At 49.9% G+C, this 25,297-nt stretch overlaps 1 protein-coding gene and 1 non-coding gene across 12 annotated transcripts; one reads left to right on the top strand and one right to left on the bottom strand.

Annotated features, from left to right (window-relative positions):
• On the top strand, positions 1–25,281 carry TSNAXIP1 (translin associated factor X interacting protein 1). Of its 11 annotated transcripts, XM_035282520.2 has the most exons (17): positions 213–315; positions 8,952–9,078; positions 9,298–9,397; positions 17,482–17,594; positions 17,743–17,869; positions 20,243–20,336; positions 21,496–21,692; positions 22,045–22,180; positions 22,599–22,768; positions 22,850–23,009; positions 23,085–23,215; positions 23,368–23,493; positions 23,620–23,772; positions 23,869–23,978; positions 24,098–24,281; positions 24,380–24,486; positions 24,966–25,281. In XM_035282520.2, exons 3-17 carry the CDS (start codon positions 9,326–9,328, stop codon positions 25,204–25,206), a joined length of 2,121 nt encoding a protein of 706 aa, XP_035138411.1. In that variant the 5' UTR covers positions 213–315; positions 8,952–9,078; positions 9,298–9,325; the 3' UTR covers positions 25,207–25,281. The 11 variants fall into 11 exon arrangements, with proteins under 11 accessions (XP_008984322.2, XP_002761120.3, XP_008984327.2 ...); XM_008986074.5 differs by lacking the exon at positions 8,952–9,078 and having other exon boundaries at positions 1–315; XM_002761074.6 differs by lacking the exon at positions 8,952–9,078 and having other exon boundaries at positions 1–315; positions 24,155–24,281.
• On the bottom strand, positions 1,436–1,576 carry LOC118149828 (U4 spliceosomal RNA). The gene has a single exon (XR_004737538.1). It is a non-coding gene; the product is annotated as a U4 spliceosomal RNA (small nuclear RNA).
• Positions 25,282–25,297: the final 16 nt, after the last annotated feature.

Consider the following 25,297-nt stretch of genomic DNA (forward strand, 5'->3'; position numbering starts at 1 on the left):
AGACTCTGTTCATCCCCCAGCCTCAATTCTGGTACCTCGGGTCAAATCGGTTGTAGTTATTGACTCTCAGGGCACCCGCTGCCGGGTCCCAGACCACCTTTGCTGCTTTATTCTCCTCTCAGCCCCCGGGCGCTGGGGTTGGGGGCGGGGCGCATCCCTGACTCCGCCCTCGCTGCAGGGCGGCTGGAGCCTGGTCGCCATGGCGACGGGCTGTACACTACCACAGCTTCCCAGGCCGCAGGTGCTGGTTGCCCGCCTGCGCGTGGTCATGGCCTCCCAGCAGTCGTGGTGCCACAGCTTCTCGTCCGCGTCGAGGTAGGCGGTGGCGGGGATGGGCAGAGAGGAGGGTTTGAGTACTTTTAGAGAGGGAAATGGCATTTGATCGGGACCGCTGCACCTCCTGCTGGCCTCTGACCATTGATCTAGGGCTTCAGCCCTACAGAGTCAATGATCGCAGAAACGGTTAGAATCCGGGCTGATTTAGCCCAATGAAGACGTTACGTGCTAGCAAAAGGGCAGGCGCACTTTATCATTACCAGTAACAAACAGCTGGTATTGAATGTACTATATACCAAATGCTTTTTAAATCACATTTTTAAAATATTTTATTTTTGAGACAAGAACTCGCTCTGTCACCCAGGCTGGAGTGCAGTGGCACGACTCACTGGAGCCTCGACCTCCCAGGTTCAAGCGATCCTCCTACTTAAGTCTCCCGAGTAGCTGGGACTACAGGCATGCGCCACCACTCTTGGCTAATTTTGAGGTGTTTCTTCGTTTGTTCGTTTTTTTGTAAAGATGGGATTTCACCATGTTGCCCAGGCTGGTTTCGAACTCCTAGACTCAAGAGACCCTTCCACTTCGACCTCTCAAACTGGCATTACAAGAGTGAGCCACCGCACCCGGCCTATGTACCATATTCAAACCTCAAGATAACTGTATAAAGTAGTAATATTACCATTGTAAAAGTGAAGAAATACTTTAGAAGCCCGGAGAGATCATCCTCCATGTAGCTCCTGCCTGTACTCAGGTGTATAGCCTCTGGGTACTGCAAAATATGACCAGCTCCATCAGCCTGGAAAGCCATATATATGCATTAACACAAAAATTTTGACTAAATACTTTTCAGCTGGGCATGGTGGTGCAAGCCTATAATCCCAGCACTTTGAGAGGCCCAGGTGGGCAGATCATGAGGTCAGCAGTTTGAGACAAGCCTGGCCAACACAGTGAAACCCCGTCCCTACTAAAAATACAAAAAAAAAAAAAAAAAGTTGAGTGTGGCGGCAGGCGCCTGTAGTCCCAGCTACTAGGGAAACTGAGGCAGGAGAATTGCTCAAGCCGGGGAGGCAGAGGTTGTAGTGAGCTGAGACCCCGCCATTGCACTCCAGCCTGGGTGACAGAGTGAGACTTCCTCTCTCTCTCTCTTTTTGTAATTCAGTCCCCATAGAGATTGCCAAAAATTGCCAGTGCCGACTGTATTTCAAGTTGTCATGGCATGGTGTTGGGAAAAGTTTTCAATTAGCAATAATCGCACCTCGAATAAACCTCATTTGCTACGATACTGCCACTGCGCAAAGCTAAAACTCTGTGTCAAAAAAAAAAATTGGCTAAATACTTTTCTAGTTTTGGGACCTCAGAGAAGGCCCTTCAAATTCCAGGCCTCAGCTTCTATATCGCAAACATGGGAATGATACAGCCCGCCCCACAAACATTGTTGGGAATATTTAGGCAGAATATGTGAAGCTCTTACCACAGCTCCTATATATAATAGGCACCCAGTAAGTGTTGAATGAATGTGGTGTTCCCCCCTCTACCCAGTGCAAAAAAAAACAAACACCCAATCCCACCTAAACTCTCATCCTTCAGGGTCTGCTGCCTTGACAAGGAAAAGCCTACAAAAGTCCCTAAGAACAGGAAATGCCAATTTGATTATTTTTTCCAGAGTTAAAATGAGTCTACGAGCACCAAGCACCAGGCTTAAGAAAGAGAATTGGTAACCAGCACAGACATAATTTAGGAAACTGCCATTCTCTATGAAAGGGATATGAAAGAGAATCTCCATCCATTTTAAGAAAGAAGCACAGGGCTGGTCATGGTGGCTCATGCCTGTAATCCCAACACTTTGGGAGGCCAAGGTGGGAGGATCCCTTGAGTTAGGAGTTCAAGACCGGTCTAGGAAACATAGTAAGACCCTGTCCTTACAAAAAAAAAAAAAAATTGTAATTAGCAGGGTGTGGTGGTATATGCCTGTAGTTCCACCTACTCAGGAGGCAGAGGCAGGAGGATTGCTTGAACCCAGGAGTTTGAGAGGGTGCAATGAGCTGTGATCACACACTGCCCTGCACCCTGGGCACAAAGCAAGACCTTGTCTATTTAAAAACAAAATAGGCCAGGCGCGGTGGCTCACACCTGTAATCCCAGCACTTTGGGAGGCCGAGGCGGGCAGATCATGAGGTCAAGAGATCAAGACCATACTGGTCAACATGGTGAAACCCCGTCTCTACTAAAAATACAAAAAATAGCCAGGCATAGTGGCATGTGCCTGTGGTCCCAACCTCTTGGGAGGCTGAGACAAAAGAATTGCTTGAATTCAGGAGGTGGAGGTTGCAGTGAGCCGAGATTGTGCCACTGCACTCCAGCCTGGCGATAGAGCAAGATTCCATCTAAAACAAAACAAAACAAAAAAAACGGCCAGGCACGGTGGCTCACACCTATAATTCTAGCACTTTAGATGGATCGACTGAGCTCAGGATTTCTGAGACCAGCCTGGGCAATATGGCAAAAACCCCGTCTCTAATAAAAATATAAAATATCAGGCTGGGCATGGTGGCTCACGCCTGTAATCCCAGCACTTTGGGAGGCCAAGGCGGGCGGATCACGAGGTCAAGAAATCGAGACCATCCTGGTCATGGTGAAACCCCATCTCTACTAAAAATATAAAAATTAGCTGGGCATGGTGGCACGTGCCTGTGGTCCCAGCTACTCGGGAGGCTGAGGTGGAAGAATCGCTTGAACCAAGGTGGAGGTTGCAGTGAGCCGAGATTGCGCCACTGCACTCCAGCCTGGCGACAGAGTAAGACTCCATCTCAAAAAATATATATAGGCCGGGTACGGTGGCTCAAGCCTGTAATCCCAGCACTTTGGGAGGCCGAGGCAGGTGGATCACGAGTTCAAGAGATCGAGACCATCCTGGTCAACATGGTGAAACCCCGTCTCTACTAAAAATTACAAAAAATTAGCTGGGCATGGTGGCGCATACCTGTAATCCCAGCTACTCGGAGGCTGAGGCAGGAGAATTGCCTGAACCCAGGAGGCGGAGGTTGCAGTGAGCCGAGATAGTGCCATCGCACTCCAGCCTGGGTAAAAAGAGCGAACCTCCGTCTCAAAAAAAAAAAAATATATATATATATATAAATATATATATATATAAAATCAACCAGACATGGTGACATGTGCCTGTAGTTCCAGCTATTCAGGAAGCTGAGGCATGAGAATCACCTGAACCCAGAAGGTGGAGGTTGCAGTGAGCCAAGATCTTGCCACCGCTTTCTAGCTGCCTGGGAGACAGAGGGAGACTCTATCTCGATCTTTTTTTTTTTTTTTTTTTTTGAGACAGAGTCTCACTCCGTCACCAGGCACCAGGATGGAGTGCAGTGGTGCGACCTCGGCTCCCTGCAACCTCCGCCTCCCTGGTTCAAGCAATTCTCCTGCCTAAGCCTCCCGAGTAGCTGGGACTACAGGCGCATGCCACCATGCCCAGCTAATTTTTTTGTATTTTTAGTACAGACGGGGTTTCACTGTGTTGGCCAGGATAGTCTCGATCTCTTGACCTCGTGATCTGCCTGCCTCGGCCTTCCAGAGTGTTGGGATTACAGGAATAAGCCAACTGCGCCCAGCTGAGACTGTCTCAAAAAAGAAAAAAGAAAAAGAAAAAAAAAAGCCTGGGCGCGGTAACTCATGCCTGTAATCCCAGCACTTTGGGAGCCTGAGGTGAGTGAATCATTTGAGGTCAGGAGTTCAAGACCGGCCTGACCAACATGGTGAAACCCTGTCTCTACTAAAAATACAAAAACTAGCCAGGTGCTAGTGGCATACGCCTCTAATCCCAGCTACTGAGGAGGCTGAGGCAGGAGAATCACGTGAACCTGGGAAGTGGAGGTTACGGTGAGCCAAGATTGGGCCACTGTACTCCAGTCTGGGCAAGAGAATGAGACCTTGTCTCAAAAAAATAAATAAATAAGCTGGGCGCAGTGGCTCAAGCCTGTAATCCCAGTACTTTGGGAGGCTGAGGTGGGTGGATCACGAAATCAAAAGATCCAGACCATCCTGGTCAACATGGTGAAACCCCGTCTCTACTAAAAATACAAAAAATTAGCTGGGCATGGTGGCACGTGCCTGTAATCCCAGCTACTCTGGAGGCTGAGGCAGGAGAATTGCCTGAACCCAGGAGGCGGAGGTTGGGGTAAGCAAAGATTGCGCTATTGCACTCCAGCCTGGGTAACAAGAGTGAAACTCCGTCTCAAAAAATTAAATAAATAAATAAATAGAATAAAATACAAAACATCATTAATCTACTATATTCCTTATTCACCAGTATTTAGTGATACATATTGAGCCAGACTCACTGTTTCTCTTAGAGACACTCTGGGTGTCCTCCTTTCCCCTTAAAGAGGGGCAGGATGATGAAAAGGCTAGACCTTAGGCAGAACATGTCATCAAGACCCTCTGCAAGGGACCTTTGAATTGTGCATTTTCCTGGGGGCAGGTTTCTTCTCCCTATTGGTTTTTCTCCTTTCACCCTCATACCCCTGGCACTTGGTGGATGGAACTCAGCAGCTTGGGTTCACTGAATACCAAGATATACCCCTGACAAACCCACTGCCTACCATCACTTAAATAACTGAGTTTGGTCCATCTTTGAGGTAGAAATGTAAATGTTTCCCATTCCTCACTGAGGGTTAGTGTAAAATATTTAACATAATATTAAATAAGCATCCTAATCTTTTTGGATAAGTGTACAGACCCTGCCAGGAGTTTGGTTTGCTTTGGTTTAAGTCTGTTTTATACTGTTATCTCCTTTGATATTCAAAACTAACAACATGGCCGGGCGCGGTGGCTCAAGCCTGTGATCCCAGCACTTTGGGAGGCCGAGGCAGGTGGATCACGAGTTCAAGAGATCGAGACCATCCTGGTCAACATGGTGAAACCCCGTCTCTACTAAAAATACAAAAAAAAAAATTAGCTGGGCATGGTGGCTCATGCCTATAGTCCCAACTACTTGGGAGGCTGAGGCAGGAGAATTGCCTGAACCCAGGAGGCAGAGGTTGTGGTGAGCTGAGATCGCGCCATTGCACTCCAGACTGGGTAACAAGAGCGAAACTGCGTCTCAACAACAACAAAAAAAACAACTAACAACATGTTACCTACTGAACTTTTCCATTCAACAGCTTCTCAGAATTTATAGAATTCCCCAATTTACTTGCTTACCTTTCTTTTCCTAGTGGTTCCAGCATGAGCAAGAACAGAGTTTAGAGAATTGATTAGTATTTTTTTTTTCCGAGACTGAGTCTCGCTGTGTCACCCAGGCTGAAGTGCAATGGTGCAATCTCAGCTCACTGCAATCTCCAACTCCTGAATTCAAGTGATTCTCCTGCCTTGTCCTGCCTCAGCCTCCCAAGTAGCTGGGATTAAAGCTATCTACCACCACGGCCAGCTAATTTTTGTATTTTTTTAGTAGAGACAGGGTTGCACTATGTTGGCCAGGCTGGTCTTGAACTCCTGACCTTGTAATCCACCCACTTCAGCCTCCCAAAGTGCTGGGATTACAGACTTGAGCCACTGCACCTGGCCGAGCATTGATTAGTCTTGATAGGAAGGTACTGATTTAACCCACTGAGCACATGGGGTTGATCTGTTGTATCTTGCTGGTCTCCAAGATTGTCTCACACCCACACTCATCTGGGCAGACACTCTTCCTTCTCCACACTGACTGCTTCCTCCATGTCTTTTGCTCATACTTGTCCAATGTTGAGAGGCAACAGAGGACTAGTATTTGGAATATTACTACTCCATAAACTCCAGCTGAGGAGCACTACAGGGCAGGGGTTCCCAATTGGGTTCACATTAGGGCTCTCAACTTCCCTGGAGTTTGGGTAGTCCTGATCCTACTTTTATGGGCAAAGACACTGAGATTCAGAGAAGTAAAGTGGCATGCCCAAAGTCACCAGCAAGCAAGAGGAGTGAACACAAGATCTATCTGGCAACATGAATCACACAACCCTACCCCGCGGATTGTTGGAATTACTTCTTCCTTTTATTCCACCTGAGCCCACCTGCCCACAGTAGCCCTCCCTCTTGGTCCCCAGATGCCTTCCTGGCTTGAGCAAGATGGATGACTGTCCCAAGACGCTTTTCCCATTCTAATGTCATAATGAATATCTATGCAGGTCATTGCAGTTTACATGGTATTTTGCATACCTCATTTATTTATTTATTAAAATTTTATTTATTTTTAAAAATAGTCTGGGCACAGTGGCTCATGCCTGTAATTCCAGCACTTTGGGAGGCCGAGGCAGGTGGATCACGAGGTCAGGAGATTGAGACCATCATGGCCAACATGGTGAAATTCCATCTCTACTAAGACTACAAAAAGTAGCCCGGCGTGGTGGCATGCACCTGTAGTCTCAGCTACTCAGGAGGCTAAGGCATGAGAATTGCTTGAACCCAGGAGGTGGAGGCTGCAGTGAGCTGACATCGAACCACTGTACTCCAGCCTGGGCAACAGAGCAAGACTCAGTCTCAAAAGAAAATAATAAATAGAACTGGGTGTGGTGGCTCACACCTGTAATCCCAGCACTTTGGGTGGCCGAGGTGGGCAGATCACAAGGTCAAGAGATTGAGACCATCCTGGCCAACATGGTAAAACCCGTCTCTACTAAAAAAAATACAAGGGCCGGGCGTGGTGGCTTACACCTGTAATTCCAGCACTTTGGGAGGCCGAGGCAGATGGATCATGAGGTCAAGAGATTGAGACCATCCTGGTCAACATGGTGAAACCCTGTCTCTACTAAAAATACAAAAATTAGCTGGGCGTGGTGGCACGTGCCTGTGGTCCCAGCTACTCAGGAGGCTGAGGCAGGAGAATTGCCTGAACCCAGGAGGTGGAGGTTGCGGTGAGCCAAGATGGCACCATTGCACTCCAGCCTGGGTAACAAGAGTGACACTCCGTCTCAAAAGGGGAAAAAAAAAAAAAATTAGCCTGGCGTGGTGGCATGCGCCTGTGGTCCCAGCTACTCTGGAGGCTGAGGCAGAAGGATCACTTGAACCCAGGAGGCAGAGATTGCATTGAGCCGAGATTGTGCCACTGCACTCCAGCCTGGTGACAGAGCAAGGCTCCATCTCAAATAAAATAAAATTAATAATAATAATAAAAAGGCTGGGTGCAGTGGCTCATGCCTGTAATCCCAGCACTTTGGGTGGCCAAGGCAGGTGGATCACCTGAGGTAAGGGGTTTGAAACAATAAATGAATGAATGATTGAATGAATGAGGCAAAGTCTCACTATGTTGCTCAAGCTCATCTCAAACTCCTGGGCTCAAGTGATCTGCCTGCCTTGGCTTCCCAAAGTGCTGGGATTACAGGCATGAGCTACCTCGCCCAGCTGCAAATCTAATTTTTTTTTTCAGACTGTTTCACTCTGTCATCCAGACTGGAGTGCAGTGGTGCGATCTCAACTCACTACAACCTCCACGTCCCAGATTCAAGTATTCTCATGCTTCAGCCTCCTGAGTAGCTGGAATTAGAGGCACCCATCACCACACCCAGCTAATTCTTATTTAAACTTCAGGTCAGGCGCAGTGGCTGATGCCTGTAATGCCAGCACTTTGGGAGGCAAAGATGGGAGGATCATTTGAGGTCAGGAGTTCAAAACCAGCCTGGCCAACATGGTGAAACCCTATCTCTACTAAAAATACAAAAATTAGGCCAGACATGTGACTCATGCCTCTAATCCCAGCACTCTGGGAGGCCAAGGTGGGCAGATCAACTCCTGGTTTTTTTTTTTTTGAGACGGAGTCTTGCTCTATCGCCAGGCTGGAGTGCAGTGGCACAATCTTCTCGGCTCACTGCAACCTCTGCCTCCTGGGTTCAAGCGATTCTTCTGCCTCAGCCTCCCGAGTAGCTGGGACTACAGGTGGGTGTCACCACACCCGGTTAATTTTTGTATTTTTAGTAGAGACAGGGTTTCATCATGGCGAGGATGGTCTCGATCTCTTGACCTCGTGACCTCCCCGCCTTGGCCTCCCAAAGTGCTGGGATTACAGGCGTGAGCCACCACGCCCAGCCCAACTCCTGGTCTTGATCAGGAGTTCAAGACCAGCCTGGCCAATATGGTGAAACCCCATCTCTACTTCAAATACAAAAATTAGCTGGGCATGGTGGTTGGCGCCTGTAGTCCCAGCTACTTAGGAGAATCACTTGAACCCAGGAGGCGGAGATTGCAGTGAGCTGAGATCATGTCACTGCACTCCAGCCAGGGTGATAAAACAAGGCTCCATCTCTAAATAAATAAATAAATAAGGGCCAGGAGCGGTGGCTCACGCCTGTAATCCCAGCACTTTGGGAGGCCGAGATGGGTGGATCACCTGAGGTCAGGAGTTCAAGACCAGCCTGGCCAATGTGGTGAAACTCCATCTCTAAAATTAATTAATTAATTAATTTAAGCAAATAAATAAATAAAACTTCACAACTCTGTAAGATAGGCAAAGCAAGAGTTGTCTCCACTTCTTTGTGACAAAACCAGGCTGAGAGGTTGCTTAAGGGTAGTCTTACTGGAACTCCAGATGTCAGCCCCTAGACCCTATCAGCCAGTAAGTGCAGGATCCGAACTCACACCCCAGATCCGGGACCCCAGACCTTGTGCTTCTTGTCCTATAGAACCTGCCCTTTCCATCACAGTCCCAAGGTGTGCCAGAGTTGTGTACATGAAACCATCATCACAGCCACAGCTGAACACTGAATGGAAGTATAGGCCCATGGCATTCTCTGGGCTCATGGGGAGGATGTCCTGCTGCTGCAGTAGTTGGTGAGATTGTGGTGATAAGAAGAATGTTTCTGGGAATGTAGGCAAATGGTTTGGACCCAGGGACTTGCTTGGCAGTTTCTCTGGGAATCCAGAGGCAACACTGGGAAGACCCAGATCCTGCCTCATAAAGATGGCTATGCCTTGTGTTTCTAGGAAGGACGGGGGTTCTCTCCCCTCTCTGGACTCTAATCCATCACCAGCTTCCCTTTCTCCATGCAGATTACAGCCACAGCCTTCAGGAGTGACCATGGATGACTCCTTTCTCACAAAAGACAAAAGCACCCAGAAACACAAGCTTCCTCAGAAACGAAGGACACTGGTTAGTGACAGTGTTGTTTTGGAACCCCAAATGTCAGCCCCCAGGCCCTATCCAACAACCCAAGAACACCACCCACCTGAAACCTTCCTATCAGAGCGGCTTCTTCCCAGTTAGGGAGTTTGACTCACAGAGGCCAGGTCCAGCAGGCTCTGGGGAGGAGGGTGTACACTGGCTGCCTGCTCCTCATCTGAAAAGCCTTCCCAGACTTCACCAGGCAGAGAGAGACTCGCCTCTGCCCACAGACATCCCTCTCCTGCAGCTCAACATTCTGCAATGGACCTCATCTCTCATCCCTTCCGCCAACATGCCAGGCACTGTGCTAGCTGCTGGGACGGTCACACCAGATCTGCCAAGGTCCTTCAAGGCTGTGACTGCATCTTTCTGTCTTCATGGCCCTAGTATCTCACGGTACCTGAATGGCTGCCAACTGTTGACAGCTCCGTAAACGCTGAGTAGGTGTGTGAAGGCAGGAAGAAAGAGATGCGTCTCCACCATGTTCACTCAGGATCCCTCCTCCATTCCTCTTTTTTAAAGTTTTTATATAAAAATGAATGCTGGCCGGGCACAGTGGCTTAAGCCTGTAATCCCAGCACTTTGGGAGGCCAAGGCGGGTGGATCACGAGGTCAAGAGATCGAGACCATCCTGGTCAACATGGTGAAACCCCGTCTCTACTAAAAATACAAAAAAAAATTAGCCGGGCATGGTGGCGCATGCCTGTAATCCCAGCTACTCAGGAGGCTGAGGAGAGGCAGAGGTTGCGGTGAGCCGAGATCACGCCATTGCACTCCAGCCTGGGTAACAAAAGCGAAACTCCGTCTCAGAAAAAGAAAGAATGCTGTACCAAAGCTATCAGAAGATAAATGAAATTTAAATTAAAAAGCAAAAGCCGGGCACAGTGACTCATGCCTGTAATCCCAGCACTTTGAGAGGCCAAGGCAGGCAGATCACCTGAAGTCAGGAGTTCGACCAGCTTGACCAATATAGTGAAACCCCATCTCTACTAAAAATACAAAAATTAGCCAGGCATGGTGGTGCATCTGTAATCCCAGCTAGTCAGGAGGCTGAGGCACAAGAATTCCTTTAACCTGGGAGGCACAGGTTGCAGTGAGCCAAGATCACACCACTGCACTCCAGCCTGGGAGACAGAGCAAGACTCCATTTAAAAAAAAAAGCGGGGGGGGCGGGCAGAGAAATGAATGTCATCTTTTTTTTTTTGAGACAGGCTTTTGCCTGTCAGGGTGTAGTGGTGCAATCATGCCTCACTGCAGTCTCAAATGCCTGGGCTCAACTGATCCTCCCACTTCACCCTCCCAAGTAGCTGGGACTATAGGCACATGCCACCATAGCCAGCTAATTTTTTTTTTTTGAGACAGGGTTTTGCTTTGTCGTTCCATGGCCCAAACATAGCTCACTGCAGACTCGACCTCTGATACTCAAGCAGTCCTCCCACTCAGCCTCCTGAGTAGCTGGGACTGCAGGAGTGCGCCACCACACCTGGCTAACTATGTTACCCAGGCTGGTCTTGAACTCCTGGGCTCAAGCTATCCTCCTTGCTTGCTCTCCCAAAGCACTGGGATTACAGGTGTCAGCCACTGCACCCAGCCCAATGCTGTCTTATTGAGTACTTTGGGGCTCTTGTTGATATAATCATAGGATTATCATTAATCAGCAAATAACCATTGTCCAAATCTCGTAAGGGAAAAAACGCATTTGAGTAAACTTACAACTCTGGCTCACAGTGGAACAGCCTGGGTTGTATGCTGGTTTTCCCTGAGTGACCATAACCCACCTGGGGAATTTGGAAACATGGCCACACACTTTGTGGGGCTGGGGACTCCCAACACTCCTGCAGGAGTGACTCCAGGGAGGAGAAAGGGGGGGCAGTATGAATTCTTCGCTGAGACCAACAGCAGAAAGACCTGATGACTAGGGGCGAGCTCTGACACTCCCTGGCAGCCTCCGCATCTGCCACCTCCTCTGTGGGCCAGGCTTTTTAATTCCCACTTTCTTTTCTGCGACATCAAACACCAGGGGGCAGTGTAGTCCCGTCCCACCCACCCTGCCATCCCTCGGGGCCGCCTTCCCATTTTCACCTACAGGGGGAAGCAGAGAGCTTGGAACGCCTGGGAGCACTGCATCCCAGCCTCTGGGGCGGAGATCCCTCAGCTGTTAATAACCTCGTCAAGACGCGGCCGTGGCAGCTGGTTCTCCCAGCTTCCACTTGCCTCTGCAAGCAAAGGAGGGTGGCCATGTTTTCTCCCGGTAGAAACAGCAGACAGAACATGATGGCTGGTCTTTTAATAGTCTGAAAAAACGGCAGGGCGTAGTGGCTCAGGCCTGTAATCTCAGCACTTTGGGAGGCCAAAGTGGGTGGATCACCTGAGGTCAGGGGTTCAAGACCAGCCTGAGCAACATGGTGAAACCCTGTCCTACTAAAAATTAGCTGAGTGTGATGGCGCATGCCTATAGTATAGTACCAGCTATTTGGGAGGCTGAGGCAGGAGAATCACTTGAACCTGGGAAGTGGAGGTTGCAGTGAGCCGAGATCATTCCATTGCACTCCAACCTGGGCAACCAGAGCGAAACTCCATCTCAAATTAAAAAAAAAAAAAAATTGGGCCGGGCACTCTGGCTCACGCCTGTAATCCAGCACTTTGGGAGGCTAAGGTAGGTGGATCACCTGAGATCAGGAGTTCGAGACCAGCTTGGTCAACATGGTGAAACCCCCATCTCTACTAAAATACAAAAATTAGCTGGGCGTGGTGGCAGGAGCCTGTAATCCCAGCTACTAGGGAGGCTAAGGAAGGGGAATTGCTTGAACCCAGAAGGTGGAGGTTGCAGTGAGCCGAGATCGCACCACTGCACTATAGCTTGGGCAACATATCAAGACTCCGTCTCAAAAAAATAAATACATAAAAAGGAAAGAAGAAATAGTTCTCTCAATACATAAAGAACAGCATAACTCCAGACATGATGGAGATATATAAGAATGCTCATGCTGCTATACGAGAGAATCCAGTCTATGAAAAGAAGCCCAAGGAAGAAGTTAAAAAGAAGAGGTGGAACTGTCCCAAAATGTCCCTTGCTCAGAAGAAAGATCAGGTAGCTCAAAAGAAGGCAAGCTTCCTCAGAGCTCAGGAGCAGGCTACTAAGAGCTAAACCAAACAATTTTCTATAAGGATTTTTCAGATAAAGACAATAAACTTATGGACAGCAACTAAAAAAACAAAACAAACAAACAAAAAACAATACTTGTTTTAAAAACAGTCTGAAAAACAAGGCTGGGCTCAGGCCTGTTCCTAACACTTTGGGAGGCCAAAGAGGGAAGACTGCTTGAGACCAGAAATTTGAGACCAATCTGGCAACATAGGGAGAATTCATCTCTACAAAAAAAAATTTTTTTTTGAGAGTCCCGCCCTGTTATCTAGGCTGGAGTACAGTGGCACGATCTGGGCTCACTGCAACCTCCGCCTCCTGGGTTTAAGATTCTTCGGCCTCACCCTCCCAAGCAGCTGGGACTACAGGCACGTGCCACCACATCCGGCTAATTTATTGTATTTTTAGTAGAGACGGGTTTCACCATGTTAGCCAGGATGGTCTCAATCTCCTGACCTTGTGATCCACCTGTCTCGGCCTCCCAAAGTGAGCCACTGCTCCCGGCCCCGAAAAAGATTTTTTAATTAGCCAGGAGTGATGGTGCACCCCTGTAGTCCCAGCTACTTGGGAGACTGAGGTGGGAGGATCTCTTGAACCCGGGAGTTTAAAGTTACTGTGAGCTGTTATCAGGTCACTGCATTCCAGTCTGGGTGAGAGTAAGACCCTGTCTCTAAAAAAATAAAAATAAACTCCCAGGTGTCTTCCAGGGTTGTTTTGTGCTTTCATAAAAATTAGGCTGGATGCCGTGACTCAAGCCTGTAATCCCAGCACTTTGAGAGGACAAGGCAGGAGGAGCTCTTTTTTTTTTAAAGACGGGGTTTCACCATGTTGGTCAAGCTGGTCTCGAACTCCTGACCTCAGGTGATCCGCCCACCTTGGCCTCCAAAGTGCTTGGATTACAGGCGTGAGCCACCGCGCCCAGCCAGGAGGAGCTCTTGATCCCAGGAGTTGGAAACCAGCCTGGGCAACATAGTAAGACCCCTATCTCTCTTTCTCTTTTTTTTTTTTTATACAGAGTTGCTCCATTGCCCCAGCTGGAGTGCAATGGTGTGATCTCTACTCACGGCAGCTTCTACCTCCAGGGTTCAAGCAATGTTTCTGCCTCAGCCCCCTGAGTAGCTGGGATTACAGGCGTGTGCCACTAGGCCCAGCTAATTTTTGTATTTTTAATAAGATTGGTTTCAACATGTTGGCCAGGCTGGTTTCAAATTCCTGGCCTCAGGTTATCTGCCTGCCTCCGCCTCCCAAAGTGCTAGGATTACAGGCGTGAGCAAGGCACAATGACTCACACCTGTAATCTCTACTAAAAATACAAAAGAACCAGGTGTGGTGGTGGACACCGATAATCCTAGCTACTTGAGAGGCTGAGGCAGGAGAATCCCTTGAACTTGGGAGGAGTAGGCTGCAGTGAGCAGAGATCACACCACTGCACTCCAGCAGGAGCAACAGAGTGAGACTCGGTCTCAAATAAATAAATACATACATACAGCTAGGCGCAGTGGCTCACGCCTGTAATCCCAACACTTTGGGAGGCCAAGGTGGGCAGATCACGAGGTCTGGAGTTTGAGGCAAGCCTGACCAACATAGTGAAATCCTGTCTCTACTAAAAATACAAAAGTTAGCTGGGTGTGATGGCAGACACATGTAATCCCAGCTACTCAGAAGGCTGAGGCAGGAGAATCACTTGAACCTAGGAAGCGGGGATTGCAGTGAGCAGAGAATGTGCCACTGCATTCCAGCCTGGGCAACAGAGCAAGACTCAGTCTTGAAAAAATACATACATACATACAAGCATAATTTACATCCATTTTGATAGTCTTTTTCTTTTTTTGAGATGGAGTTCACTCTTGTCCCACGCCCAGCTGGAGTGCAGTGGTGCAATCTCGGCTCACTGCAACCTCTGCCTTCCAGGTTCAAGCAATTCTCCTGCCTCAGCCTCCCAAGTAGCTGGGATTACAGGCATGCGCCACCATGCCCGGTAATTTTTGTATTTTTAGTAGAAACAGGGTTTCACAATGTTGCCCAGGCTGGAGTGCAGTGGCGCCATCTCAGCTTGCTGCAACCTCTACCTCCCGGGTTCAAGCAATTCTCCTGCCTCAGCTGAGTATCTGGGACTACAGGCACACCACCTTGCCCAGCTAATTTTTGTAATTTTTTTTAAAGTAGAGATGGGGTTTCACCATACTGGTCAAGCTGGTCTCGAACTCCTCACCTCTGGTAATCCATTTACTTTGGCTTGCCAAAATCTAGGATTATAGATGTGAACCACTGTGCCTGGGCCAGTTCTCTTGCTTTTCAAGCTACCAGAGGTGCCGTTCCTTAAGGCTTTCCTTCCTAGTAACAAAAGTATTTTAAGAGCATGAAGCACACAGAAGCAATTAAAATAAGTGCCTTGGCCAGAAGTGGTAGCTCACGCCTGTAATCCCAGCAATTTGGGAGGCCGAGGTGGGCAGATCACAAGGTCAAGAGATTGAGACCATCGTGGCCAACATGGTGAAACCCCCTCTACTAAAAATACAAAAATTGGTGGCTGGGCGCGGTGGCTCACGCCTATAATCCCAGCATTTTGGGAGGCCGAGGTGGGTGGATCACATGGTCAAGAGATTGAGACCATCCTGGTCAACATGGTGAAATCCCATCTCTACTAAAAATACAAAAATTAGCTGGGCATGGTGGTGCATGCCTGTAGTCCCAGCTACTTGGGAGGCTGAGGCAGGGGAATCACTTGAACCCGGGAGGTGGAGGCTGCAGTGAGCTGAGATCGCATCACTGCACTCTAGCCTGGGCAACAAAGCAAGAATCCATCTAAAAAAAAAAAAAAAGATAAAAATAAACAAACCCCATTTCTACTAAAAATACAAAAAATTAGCCAGGCATGGTGGCACATGCCTGTAATCCCAGCTACTCAGGAGGCAGGAGGCAGAAGAATTGCTTGAACCCAGGAGGTAGAGATTGCAGTGAGCCGAGATCATGTCATTGCACTCCAGGTTGGTCAATGAGAGCAAAACTCCAACTCAAAAATAAATAAATAAATAAAATTAAATCCCTCAGGTGGGTGCAGTGATGCCCACCTGTAGTCCCAATTACTTGGGAGACTGAAGCTGGAGGATGCTTATATCTATGAGTTTGAGGCTATAGTCAGCTATGATCTTGCTTGTGTAAAGCTGCTGCACTCCAGGCTGGGCAACATAGCAAGACCCCATCTCTTAAAAAAGACACACACAATCAACAGCTGTGTTCCTACCTTGTTGGTGCCACCTAGGCAGTCTATTACCCCTGCCACACATGTGTGCGTGCACACACACACACACACACACACTCCCAAAGTGACCTCACCTCCTCCCATGCGCTCATTTGAGCTTTATTGAACATCACTGACATCACCACTTCCTCCTCTGAGATGACCAGCTGGCCCCCACCATGAGGGCACCCACCCTCCTACAGCCTGCATTGACTTCAGTCACTACCTGCTCTCTTGTGATCATCAGTTCACTTGTTACCACCTGCCCCACTCCATCATATTCTCAACTTCCCTCATGTTCCTAGAACTCAGTAGGACCTAGGATGTACTATGGGACAGAAATGTTTGGTAAGCAAACAAATGACTGAATGGATGAAACTCTAGCAGTGAGCTTGACTGGATTGGGTCATAATTTTTCTCCATGCTATGAGTATTTCCTGAAAAGATTAAAAAACAGCCCATAGATACTACTGTTTTCTACACAAACCAGTGCTCAAGGTTCAAAATAAGAGCTCATTCCTAGGGAACCCTCGCCTATTTCCCCCTCCCCGGGGGGATAACCCAGTCTCTTCCCAGAGTCCATAGCTTACCCTGCTGTCTCTTTCTTTCTTCCTTTTCTTAAGAGATGGGGGGTCTCACTATGTTGCCAGGGCTGGTCTCAAGCTCCTGGGCTCAAGAGATCTTCCTACCTCCACCTCCCAAATTGCTGGGGTTACAGGCGTGAGCCACCACATCCGTGGCCTGCCCTGCTGTATCTATAGTTCTGTTTGTCTGTCAGTCCGGCTGGGCCTACCCTCCTCTATCTCTGTCTTATTAGCTGGACTGTGCTATGGGAGCTGTTTTATGTGGGCCTTGGGGACAGGTGCCCACCCATGGACAACTGACCAGTTTCCAGGGAGGGACAGGTGGGGTTACCATGGCAATACTGCTCCCCTTCTGAATATTCCTGGTATTCCTTAGGGCTGCTTCCCCACCGGTACTTATATTGGTCTTGGGAGCACAGGTATTCAATACCCCGACATACCTGCGGAAGAGAATAGCTGGTCTTTTTTTTTTTTTTTTTGATATGGCGTTTTGCTCTTGTCACCCAGGCTGGAATGCAGTGGCAGGATCTCGGCTCACTGCAACCTCTGCCTCCTGGGTTCAAGTGATTCTCCTGCCTTAGCCTCCCAAGTAAGTGGGATTACAGGCATGTGCGACCACACCTGGCTAATTTTTGTATTTTTAGTAGAGATGGGATTTCGCTTTGTTGGCCAGGCTGGTATCGAACTCCTGACCTCAGGTGATCTGTCCGCCTTGACCTTCCAAAGTGCTGGGATTACAGGTGTGAGCCACAGTACTTGGCCAGAATGGCTGATTTTTACTGAATTCCTAGCAGGTGCCAGAGTCCATGTAAAGCACATATTATGCTTTCTCATTTCACCCTCACATCAATACACTAGGATGAAAACTACCATCATCCCTATTTTACAGACGTGAAGACTAAGGCTCAGAGAAGTTGTAACATAGCTAATGAGGGACATTTGAGAACCCAAGCCCCCTCTAACTCAATAACCCACAGTCCTAATTATGATCTATGTTGAGAGATGTTTGTAGAAAACGTCAGGACTAGGGGAGGAGAGATGGAGAGGAATATTAGGTAGGGGAGCAATTTTGCCATGGTAACCTCACCTGTCCTCCCTGCAGACTGGTCAGTTCTCCATGGGTGGGCACCTGTCCCCATGGCCCACATTCACCAGTGGCCAGACCATTTTGCAAAATCGAAAACCCTGTTCAGATGACTACCGGATGCAAGCAGGGTAAGCCAAGGTCAGTCCCATGGTGGGTGGGCTGACATGGGCCAGGCATTGGGCCAGGAGACAGGGCAGTGGCGTGTGTTGCCCCAGAGCAAGGGTGCAATGGCTCCCATGGGGGTGCTGGCCACATATCAGCCATCATCTCCTGCAGGAGCTGCCAGCAACACCCCTTTCACACTGCCAAGCCCCAGTTCCTGGAGAAGCTGGAAACCTACCTACGCAAGGAGCTCCTCCTGCTGGACGTGGGCACGGATTCCACCGAGGAACTGAGGTTGCAGGTCAGAGCCACAGAAGAAATGTGGGGAGGTCAGAGGAAAAGGGTGAAAAGAAGCCTCACCTACCAGCTGGGCACAGTGGCTCATGCCTGTAATCTCAGCACTTTGGGAGACCGAGGCGGGCGGATCACCTGAGGTTCAGGAGTTCGAGACCAGCCTGGCCAACATGGTGAAAACCCGTCTCTACTGAAAGTATGAAAATTAGCTGGGCATGGTGGCAGGCACCTGTAATCCCAGCTACTCAGGAGGCTGAAGCAGGAGAATCGCTTGAACTTGGGAGGCAGAAGTTGCAGTGAGCCAAGATTGAGCCACTACACTCCAGCCTGGGTGACAAGAGTGAGACTTCGTCTCAAAAACAAAAACAGGCTGGGCACGGTGGCTCACGCCTATAATCCCAGCACTTTGGGAGGCTGAGGCAGGTGGATCATGAGGTCAAGAGATCGAGACCATCCTGGTCAACAAGGTGAAATCCCGTCTCTACTAAAAATACAAAAAAATTAGCTGGGTGTGGTGGCGCGTGCCTGTAGTCCCAGCTACTCGGGAAGCTGAGGCAGGAGAATTGCTTAAACCCAGGAGGCGGAGGTTGCGGTGAGCAGAGATCGTGCCATTGCACTCTAGTCTGGGTAACAACAGCAAAACTACGTCTCAAAAAAAAAGAAAAGAAACCTCAACTACCAGGACTGAGTACCTCAGACCTTCAAGGGAGACTCGCTTCTCCCAGCTCCTGGGTCTCCTTCCCTGAAGAGAAGCAGGAAACATCCTATGAAAATGCCAGTGAGGCCAGGTACAGTGTCTTACACCTGTAATCCCAGCACTTTGGGAGGCCAAGGCAGGAGGATCGCTTGAGGTCAGGAGTTCAAGACCAGCCTGGCCAACATGGTAAAACCCCACCTTTACTAAAAATATAATACTGCACAGTGATTCACACCTGTAATCCCAGCACTTTGGGAGGCTGAGGCGGGCAGATCACCTATTCGAGACCAGCCTGACCAACAATGGAGAAACCCCATCTCTACTAAAAATACAAAAAATTAGCCAGGCGTGGTAGCACAATGCCTGTAATCTCAGCTACTCGGGAGGCTGAGGCAGGAGAACTGCTTGAATCTGGGAGACAGAGGTTGCAGTAAGCCACGATTGTGCCATTGCACTCCAGCATGGGCAACAAGAGCGAAATTCTGTCTGGAAAAAAAAAAAAAACCACCTGGAGTGGTGGCACACACCTGTACTCCCAGCTACTCAGGAGTCTGAGGCAGAAGAATAACTTGAACCCAGGAGGCAGAAGTTGCAGTGAGGCAAGATCACGCCACTGCACTCCAGCCTGGGCAACAGAGCGAGACTCTGTCAAAAAAAAAAAAAAAAAAGAAAAGAAAAGAAAAGAAAACGCCAGTGAGCAGGCAAGGCTGCAATGTGGATACAGAAGTCTTTTGAAGCTGGAGTTTCCTCACTGAGTCAGGTGGCCTGGATGCTGTGCCCAGTCCTTACAGATGTGTGAGCCCCAATGCCCAGGTTAGGTCACTGGATGTCAGTGAACGAAGCCCCTAAATGCCAGAAGTTGGGCAAGCAGGGGTCACACTGTGTTCACCAGTCCAGTGGCAACAACCCCAAGCTTAAGGAACCAGCTCAGATGCATAAGGAGAGAGAGAGAGACAGACAGACAGAAAGAGAAAGATCAGATCCAACCCAGATTTCAGTGTATATTAGAGAAGGAATCATCAAATCTGCTCAAACAAGGATGATGACAGAGAATCCCTACCTTTTGACTTAGTCATTGACTAAAACATTTACTGAGAACTGGCTTCTGAGCAGATAAGGAAGGCATACCACTATGGTGCTGTGGGGGTGGGCTTCAAACTCAAGCCTGACTCTGGAGACTGTGTTCATTCCAGTGAGCAATGCTGCCTCCAGAAACCTCCCATGCATCCAAATGAGATGGGACCACACCCCTACTTGGATGTCAGTATGCAAGGGTACAACCTTCAATCTCCTGCCTCTACAAATCTCCTGCATCTACCAGGCTCTAAGATGGGGAGCAGTTATAAGTGAGAGGCCAATGATGCAGTGTCTAGAAGGCAAGAGGCTGGCTGCCTGGAGAGCCAGAGAGGGGCTCAGACACAGAGTGGAGGTCTGTCCATGGCCATGGCAGTCCACTAAGCCTCAGAGACAGCACTAGGACAGGCCTCCAGAGAGCTGCCCCCCAGGCTCTGTGGCACTGTGAGGTACGCGGGTGCTCACGTGGTGTCTAGGACATTTACTTGAATATAAGTGACCTGGCTGCCTCATGCCAGAACACTTCTAAGCCCAGTAAAGAAAAACACAGATCCCTACTAAGGGTGGCAGCTATGGGCCAGGAGATGATGGGTTCCCTTTTCTTGCCAGCCTTACAGAGAGACCTTTGAGTTCTTCATAGAGGACTTCAAAACATACAAGCCATTACTATCCTCCATCAAGAATGCCTACGAGAGGATACTGGGTAAGAATGCATCTCCCGCCAGGCCCAGTGGATCACGCCTGTAATCCTAGCACTTTGGGAGGCCAAGGCAGGTGGATCACTTGAGGTCAGGACTTTGAGACCAGCCTGGCCAACATGGTGAAATCCCCACTCTCTACTAAAAACACACAAAAAAATTAGCCATGCATGGTGTAATTCCAGCTACTTGGAAGGGTAAGGCAGGAGAATTGCTTGAACTGGGAGGTGGAAGTTGCAGCGAGTGGAGATCACATCACTGTACTCCAGCCTGGGTGAAAGAGCAAGACACCATCTCAAAAATAAAATAAAAAAGAATGAAGCTCCCCTCCTGGGCCCAGCTGGAAAGGGTAGAGAAGATCCTATTTGACCTTCTGGGGCTCCACAGCAGGACTGGGGCACCTACCAACTGGGCCTTGAGGTCACCAAGCCCCCTCAGCCATTCTGCACAGACTGTTCTGTGATAGGGTGGCCCAGGCACCTGACCACCCCTGTCCTTGAAAAGCACAGTGGGGCAGTCCCTGTTGAAAATGGAGTGAAGCCCAGGAGAGAATGAGCACCCTTAGGAGTCAGCAGTCTCCTCTGCCAGGCTCAGAAGGTACAGGGCATGGTGCAGCTGCAGGACTTAAGGCTATAGGGGAAAGGACATAGGAGAGACCCCGGTCCTCATCTGAACTTTGCCCTTGGTTTAAAATCAAGTGCAGGCCAGTCGTGGGGGGTCATGCCTGTAATCCTAGCAATTTGTGAGGCCAAGATGAGCAAATCACAAGGTCAAGAGATTGAGACCATCTTGGGCAACATGGTAAAACCCTGTCTCTACAAAAAATACAAAAATTAGCTGGGCGTGGTGGTGTGTGCCTGTAGTCCCAGCTACTCAAGAGGCTGAGGCAAGAGAATCGCTTGAACCCAGTAGGCGGAGGTTGCAATGAGCCAAGATCATGCCACTGCACTCCAGCCTGGCGATAGAATGAGACTCCATCTCAAAAAAAAAAAAAAAGGAAAATAAATAAAATGAAGTGCAGGAAGGCCTGAAGCAAGGACCATGCTTTGAACAAGGCATGCAAAGATTCCTGGAGTTTTCAAACCACATAGCCACTCACCCATGACCTTCTGGCTGTTAATTCTCCATGGCCCCAAAGCAGCTCACCCTTCTATCTCTTCTTAGCCCACCAAAGGGAGAAGATTCGGGCTTTGGAGGCTTTGAAGGCCAAGCTTGTCATTGTGAATGAGGAATGCAACGAGAGGATCCTGGCCATGAGGGCTGAGGAGAGACATGAAATCTCCCTGCTCAAAAAAGAGAAGATGAATTTGCTAAAATTCATCGACAAAAAGAATGAGGAGATGATCTCATTGCAGAGTCAGGTGAATAGAAGTGGTATGATGACCAAGTCCCTGAATTCCTGCCAACCCCACCATGAGGGTGACCCCCTACCCAGCTCTGCCTTTCTACAGGGAATGACACACTGAGCCACTACCTTCCCCCAGAGCCTTGCTAACTCCACCCTCTGCCCTGCTGCTTGGCTCAGAACTTTCCCCATAGGGGGAAGCATTGACACCTTGCAGAATTCTCAGAAATGGCTAATCTTCTTCCTTCACCTTTCCTGTTCGCAGGCCCTGATGGGGCCACCCAGCACCCAGCCTACTCCCTGGGGTGGCCAGCTGCATACAGGGGTCCAGGGGCAGCCCCTGACCACATTAGCTACCTTCTCCACAGGTGACCAAACTGAGGAAGAACTTGGCTGAGGAGTACCTGCACTACCTCAGTGAGCGAGATGCCCGCAAGATCCTCATCGCAGACCTGAACAAGCTGCGGTACCAGCAGGAGGACATGTCGTTAGCCCAGTCCCCAGGTAAGCATGAGTCAGGTTTCTCTCTTCCCTGAGATACTGGAGGAGTCTGGCCTCACCTCTAAGCCCCATTCATTCAACATTCGTAAGACCTGCTCATTCCATAACCACTCAGGTGGAGATGTCCCTGCCTCCCTCAGGGCTGTGGATCTTCTAAGCTAAACAGAATTATAAGAACACAGTTGATAGCTGAGACAGCCTAGGCTTCTGGTGGGCTGGACAGGCCTGATACTCCATTTCCTGGGTTTCTAGACTTTAGCCTGAAACCCTAGGCTGGTAGCACTGTAGGCAAGACCCAGGGAACCCCAAGCAGGGAGGGCAGAGGGCTTCAGGCAACCCCTGAGAGATACTATAACCTAGCCCCGGACTACCAGCCCTAGAGCTAGGGTGACATGGGCTGTTGGACCTCCTCCCCTGGCAGGCATCTGGGGGGAGGATCCGGTGAAGTTAACCCTGGCTCTGAAGATGACTCGGCAAGACCTGACCCGCACGCAGATGGAACTCAACACCATGAAGGCCAACTTTGGAGACGTAGTCCCCAGGAGGGACTTTGAAACGCAGGAGAAGACCAATAAGGATCTTCAGGAGCAGGTGCTGGCGGGCAGGTGGGGGCCAGGAGGGTAGCACAGGGGCTCGCAGGTGGGAGACCAGGGCCAATGTCCTTGCCCACAGCTGGACAGCCTGAGAGCCAGCTATGAGGAGGTCCGGAAAGAGCACGAGATCCTGATGCAGCTGCACATGAGCACGCTGAAGGAGCGGGACCAGTTCTACTCCGAACTGCAGGAGATCCAGCGCACTTCCACACCACGGCCTGACTGGAGCAAGTGTGAAGGTGAGGGCGGCTGGCAGGGTCCTGGGTCCTGCTCACCTGCGGGCCTGGACTCTAGACCCCTCTTCTCACCTGCAGATGTGGTGGCCGGGGGCCCAGAGCGCTGGAAGATGCTGGCCGAGGGCAAGAACAGCGACCAGCTGGTGGATGTGCTCCTGGAAGAGATTGGCTCGGGGCTGCTGCGGGAGAAAGACTTCTTCCCTGGTCTGGTAGGGGAGGGCCCAGGAGCAGAGCTTGGGCCAGTCAGAACAGCCATGCCTTGCTGCTGAGATGAGCTTTTGGGGAACCATCTTGGACTCTTCCCTGTTTGGGGGTGGGGCCACAGATGGGTCCAGAGATGAGCTGACACCCTCCCACCTAGGGCTACGGGGAAGCCATCCCTGCTTTTCTTCGGTTTGATGGCCTTGTGGAGAACAAGAAGCCAAACAAGAAGGACGTGATCAACCTCCTCAAGGATGCCTGGAAGGAACGTCTTGCAGAGGAGCAGGTTTGATCTCACTAGCCACTCTGGCCCAGCATGGTCTTCAGATCCAGAGTGCAGGTCCAGAGGTGCCAGGGAGGAGGGCTGACCAACCCTAAGGCAGGCTGACTGAGCATTTCCCTGATCTTGCAGAAAGAGACATTCCCAGATTTCTTCTTCAATTTCCTGGAGCATCGCTTTGGGCCCAATGATGCCATAGCCTGGGCTTACACTGTTTTTGAAAATATCAAGCTCTTCCATTCCAACGAGGTTATGAGTCAGTTCTATGCAGTCTTGATGGGAAAGGTGAGCCGGGGCCTATTCCCCTTGGGGAGATTGAGAGGGGTCTTTGTCTGCCCCCAACACTCCAGGGAACTTTGAGTAATGCTTCTCTCCTTACAGTGGAGTGAGAATGTATACATCACCCAGAAGGAGACAGTAGCCCAGCTGCTGAAGGAGATGACAAATGCTGACAGTAAGAATGAGGGGCTACTAACCATGGAGCAGTTCAGGTGAGAGGCTGGTCCAGGCCACCCCCAACTCCTACCTAATTATTCCTGCATCTGCAGGGAAAAGGAGCACCTGGTGGGAAGGGCTACATCCTCGGAACTCACTCTCTTTTGAGCACTAGGGAGAGGCAAGGACAGACCTCAGCAGGTCCCTGTTGGCCGTCATGTTTCCCCCATAGCACTATCCTCAAGAGTACCTTCCCTCTCAAGACAGAAGAGCAAATCCAGGAGCTGATGGAGGCAGGGGGCTGGTATCCCAGCAGCAGCAATGCAGACTTGCTCAACTACCGCTCACTGTTTATGGAGGTGGGTGTGTGTGGGTCCAGGGACTGGTCTGGCCCCTGCCCTAGCCTTGGCTGGACCCAAGCCAATGTGCCCTCCCTCTGACTTGTGGCCCCTCCCAGGACGAGGAGGGCCAGAGTGAGCCCTTTGTGCAAAAGCTCTGGAAACAATACATGAATGAAAAAGCCGAGTATTTACAGCAGCTAAAGCAGGAGCTGTGCAAAGAACTGTGAGTGACCCTCATCTATAGATGAGTCCCACAGGCTGGGCACCTCAGGCCCCTGGGTCTCCCTGTGCACTGCGCACCATCCACTGCTCAAGCCCAGCAGAGAGGAGGGCACCTGGCTCACGCCTATAATGCCAGCACTCTGGGAGGCCAAGATGGGCGGATCACCTGAGGTCAAGAGTTCAAGACCACCCTGGCCAACATGACAAAACCCCCTCTCTACTAAAAATACAAAAATAAGCTGGGTGTGGTGGTACACACCTATAATCCCAGCTACTCGGGAGGCTGAGGCAGGAGAACTGCTCCAACCCAGGAGGCAGAGGTTGCAGTGAGCCAAGATTGAGCCACAGCACTCCACCCTGGGCAACAGAGTGAGACTCCGTATCATTAAAAAAAAAAAAAAAAAGGGAGGAGGGCACCTGGGAGTCTGGGGCACAGAAAGGAAGGGTCAGAAGCTCTCACTTTCTTTTCCTGTGGGGCAGCCATGAGGTGGTGACTCTGCCCAAGCTGCGAGGGGCCCTGATGAGCATCGACCCCAGCCTGGACAAGCAGACTGTGAACACTTACATAAGCCAGGCCTTCCAGCTCCCTGAGTCACAACTGCCAGAGGAGGGTGACGAGAAGGAAGAGGGCATTGTGGAAATCCTCCAGACTGCCCTGGAGCGGCTTCAGGTGATTGACATCAGGCGTGTGGGGCCTCGAGAGCCAGAGCCTGCAAGCTAGGACCCTGCAGGCAGCCTTTGTACTCCAGTACTGCTAAGCGTGGGCTTTTAGTATAAAAGTGTTTGTCTGAACCCATTGCATTCTCCAGGCT

This window comes from Callithrix jacchus, chromosome 20 (genome assembly GCF_049354715.1).
Source record: "Callithrix jacchus isolate 240 chromosome 20, calJac240_pri, whole genome shotgun sequence".
Taxonomy (NCBI): Eukaryota; Metazoa; Chordata; class Mammalia; order Primates; family Cebidae; genus Callithrix; species Callithrix jacchus.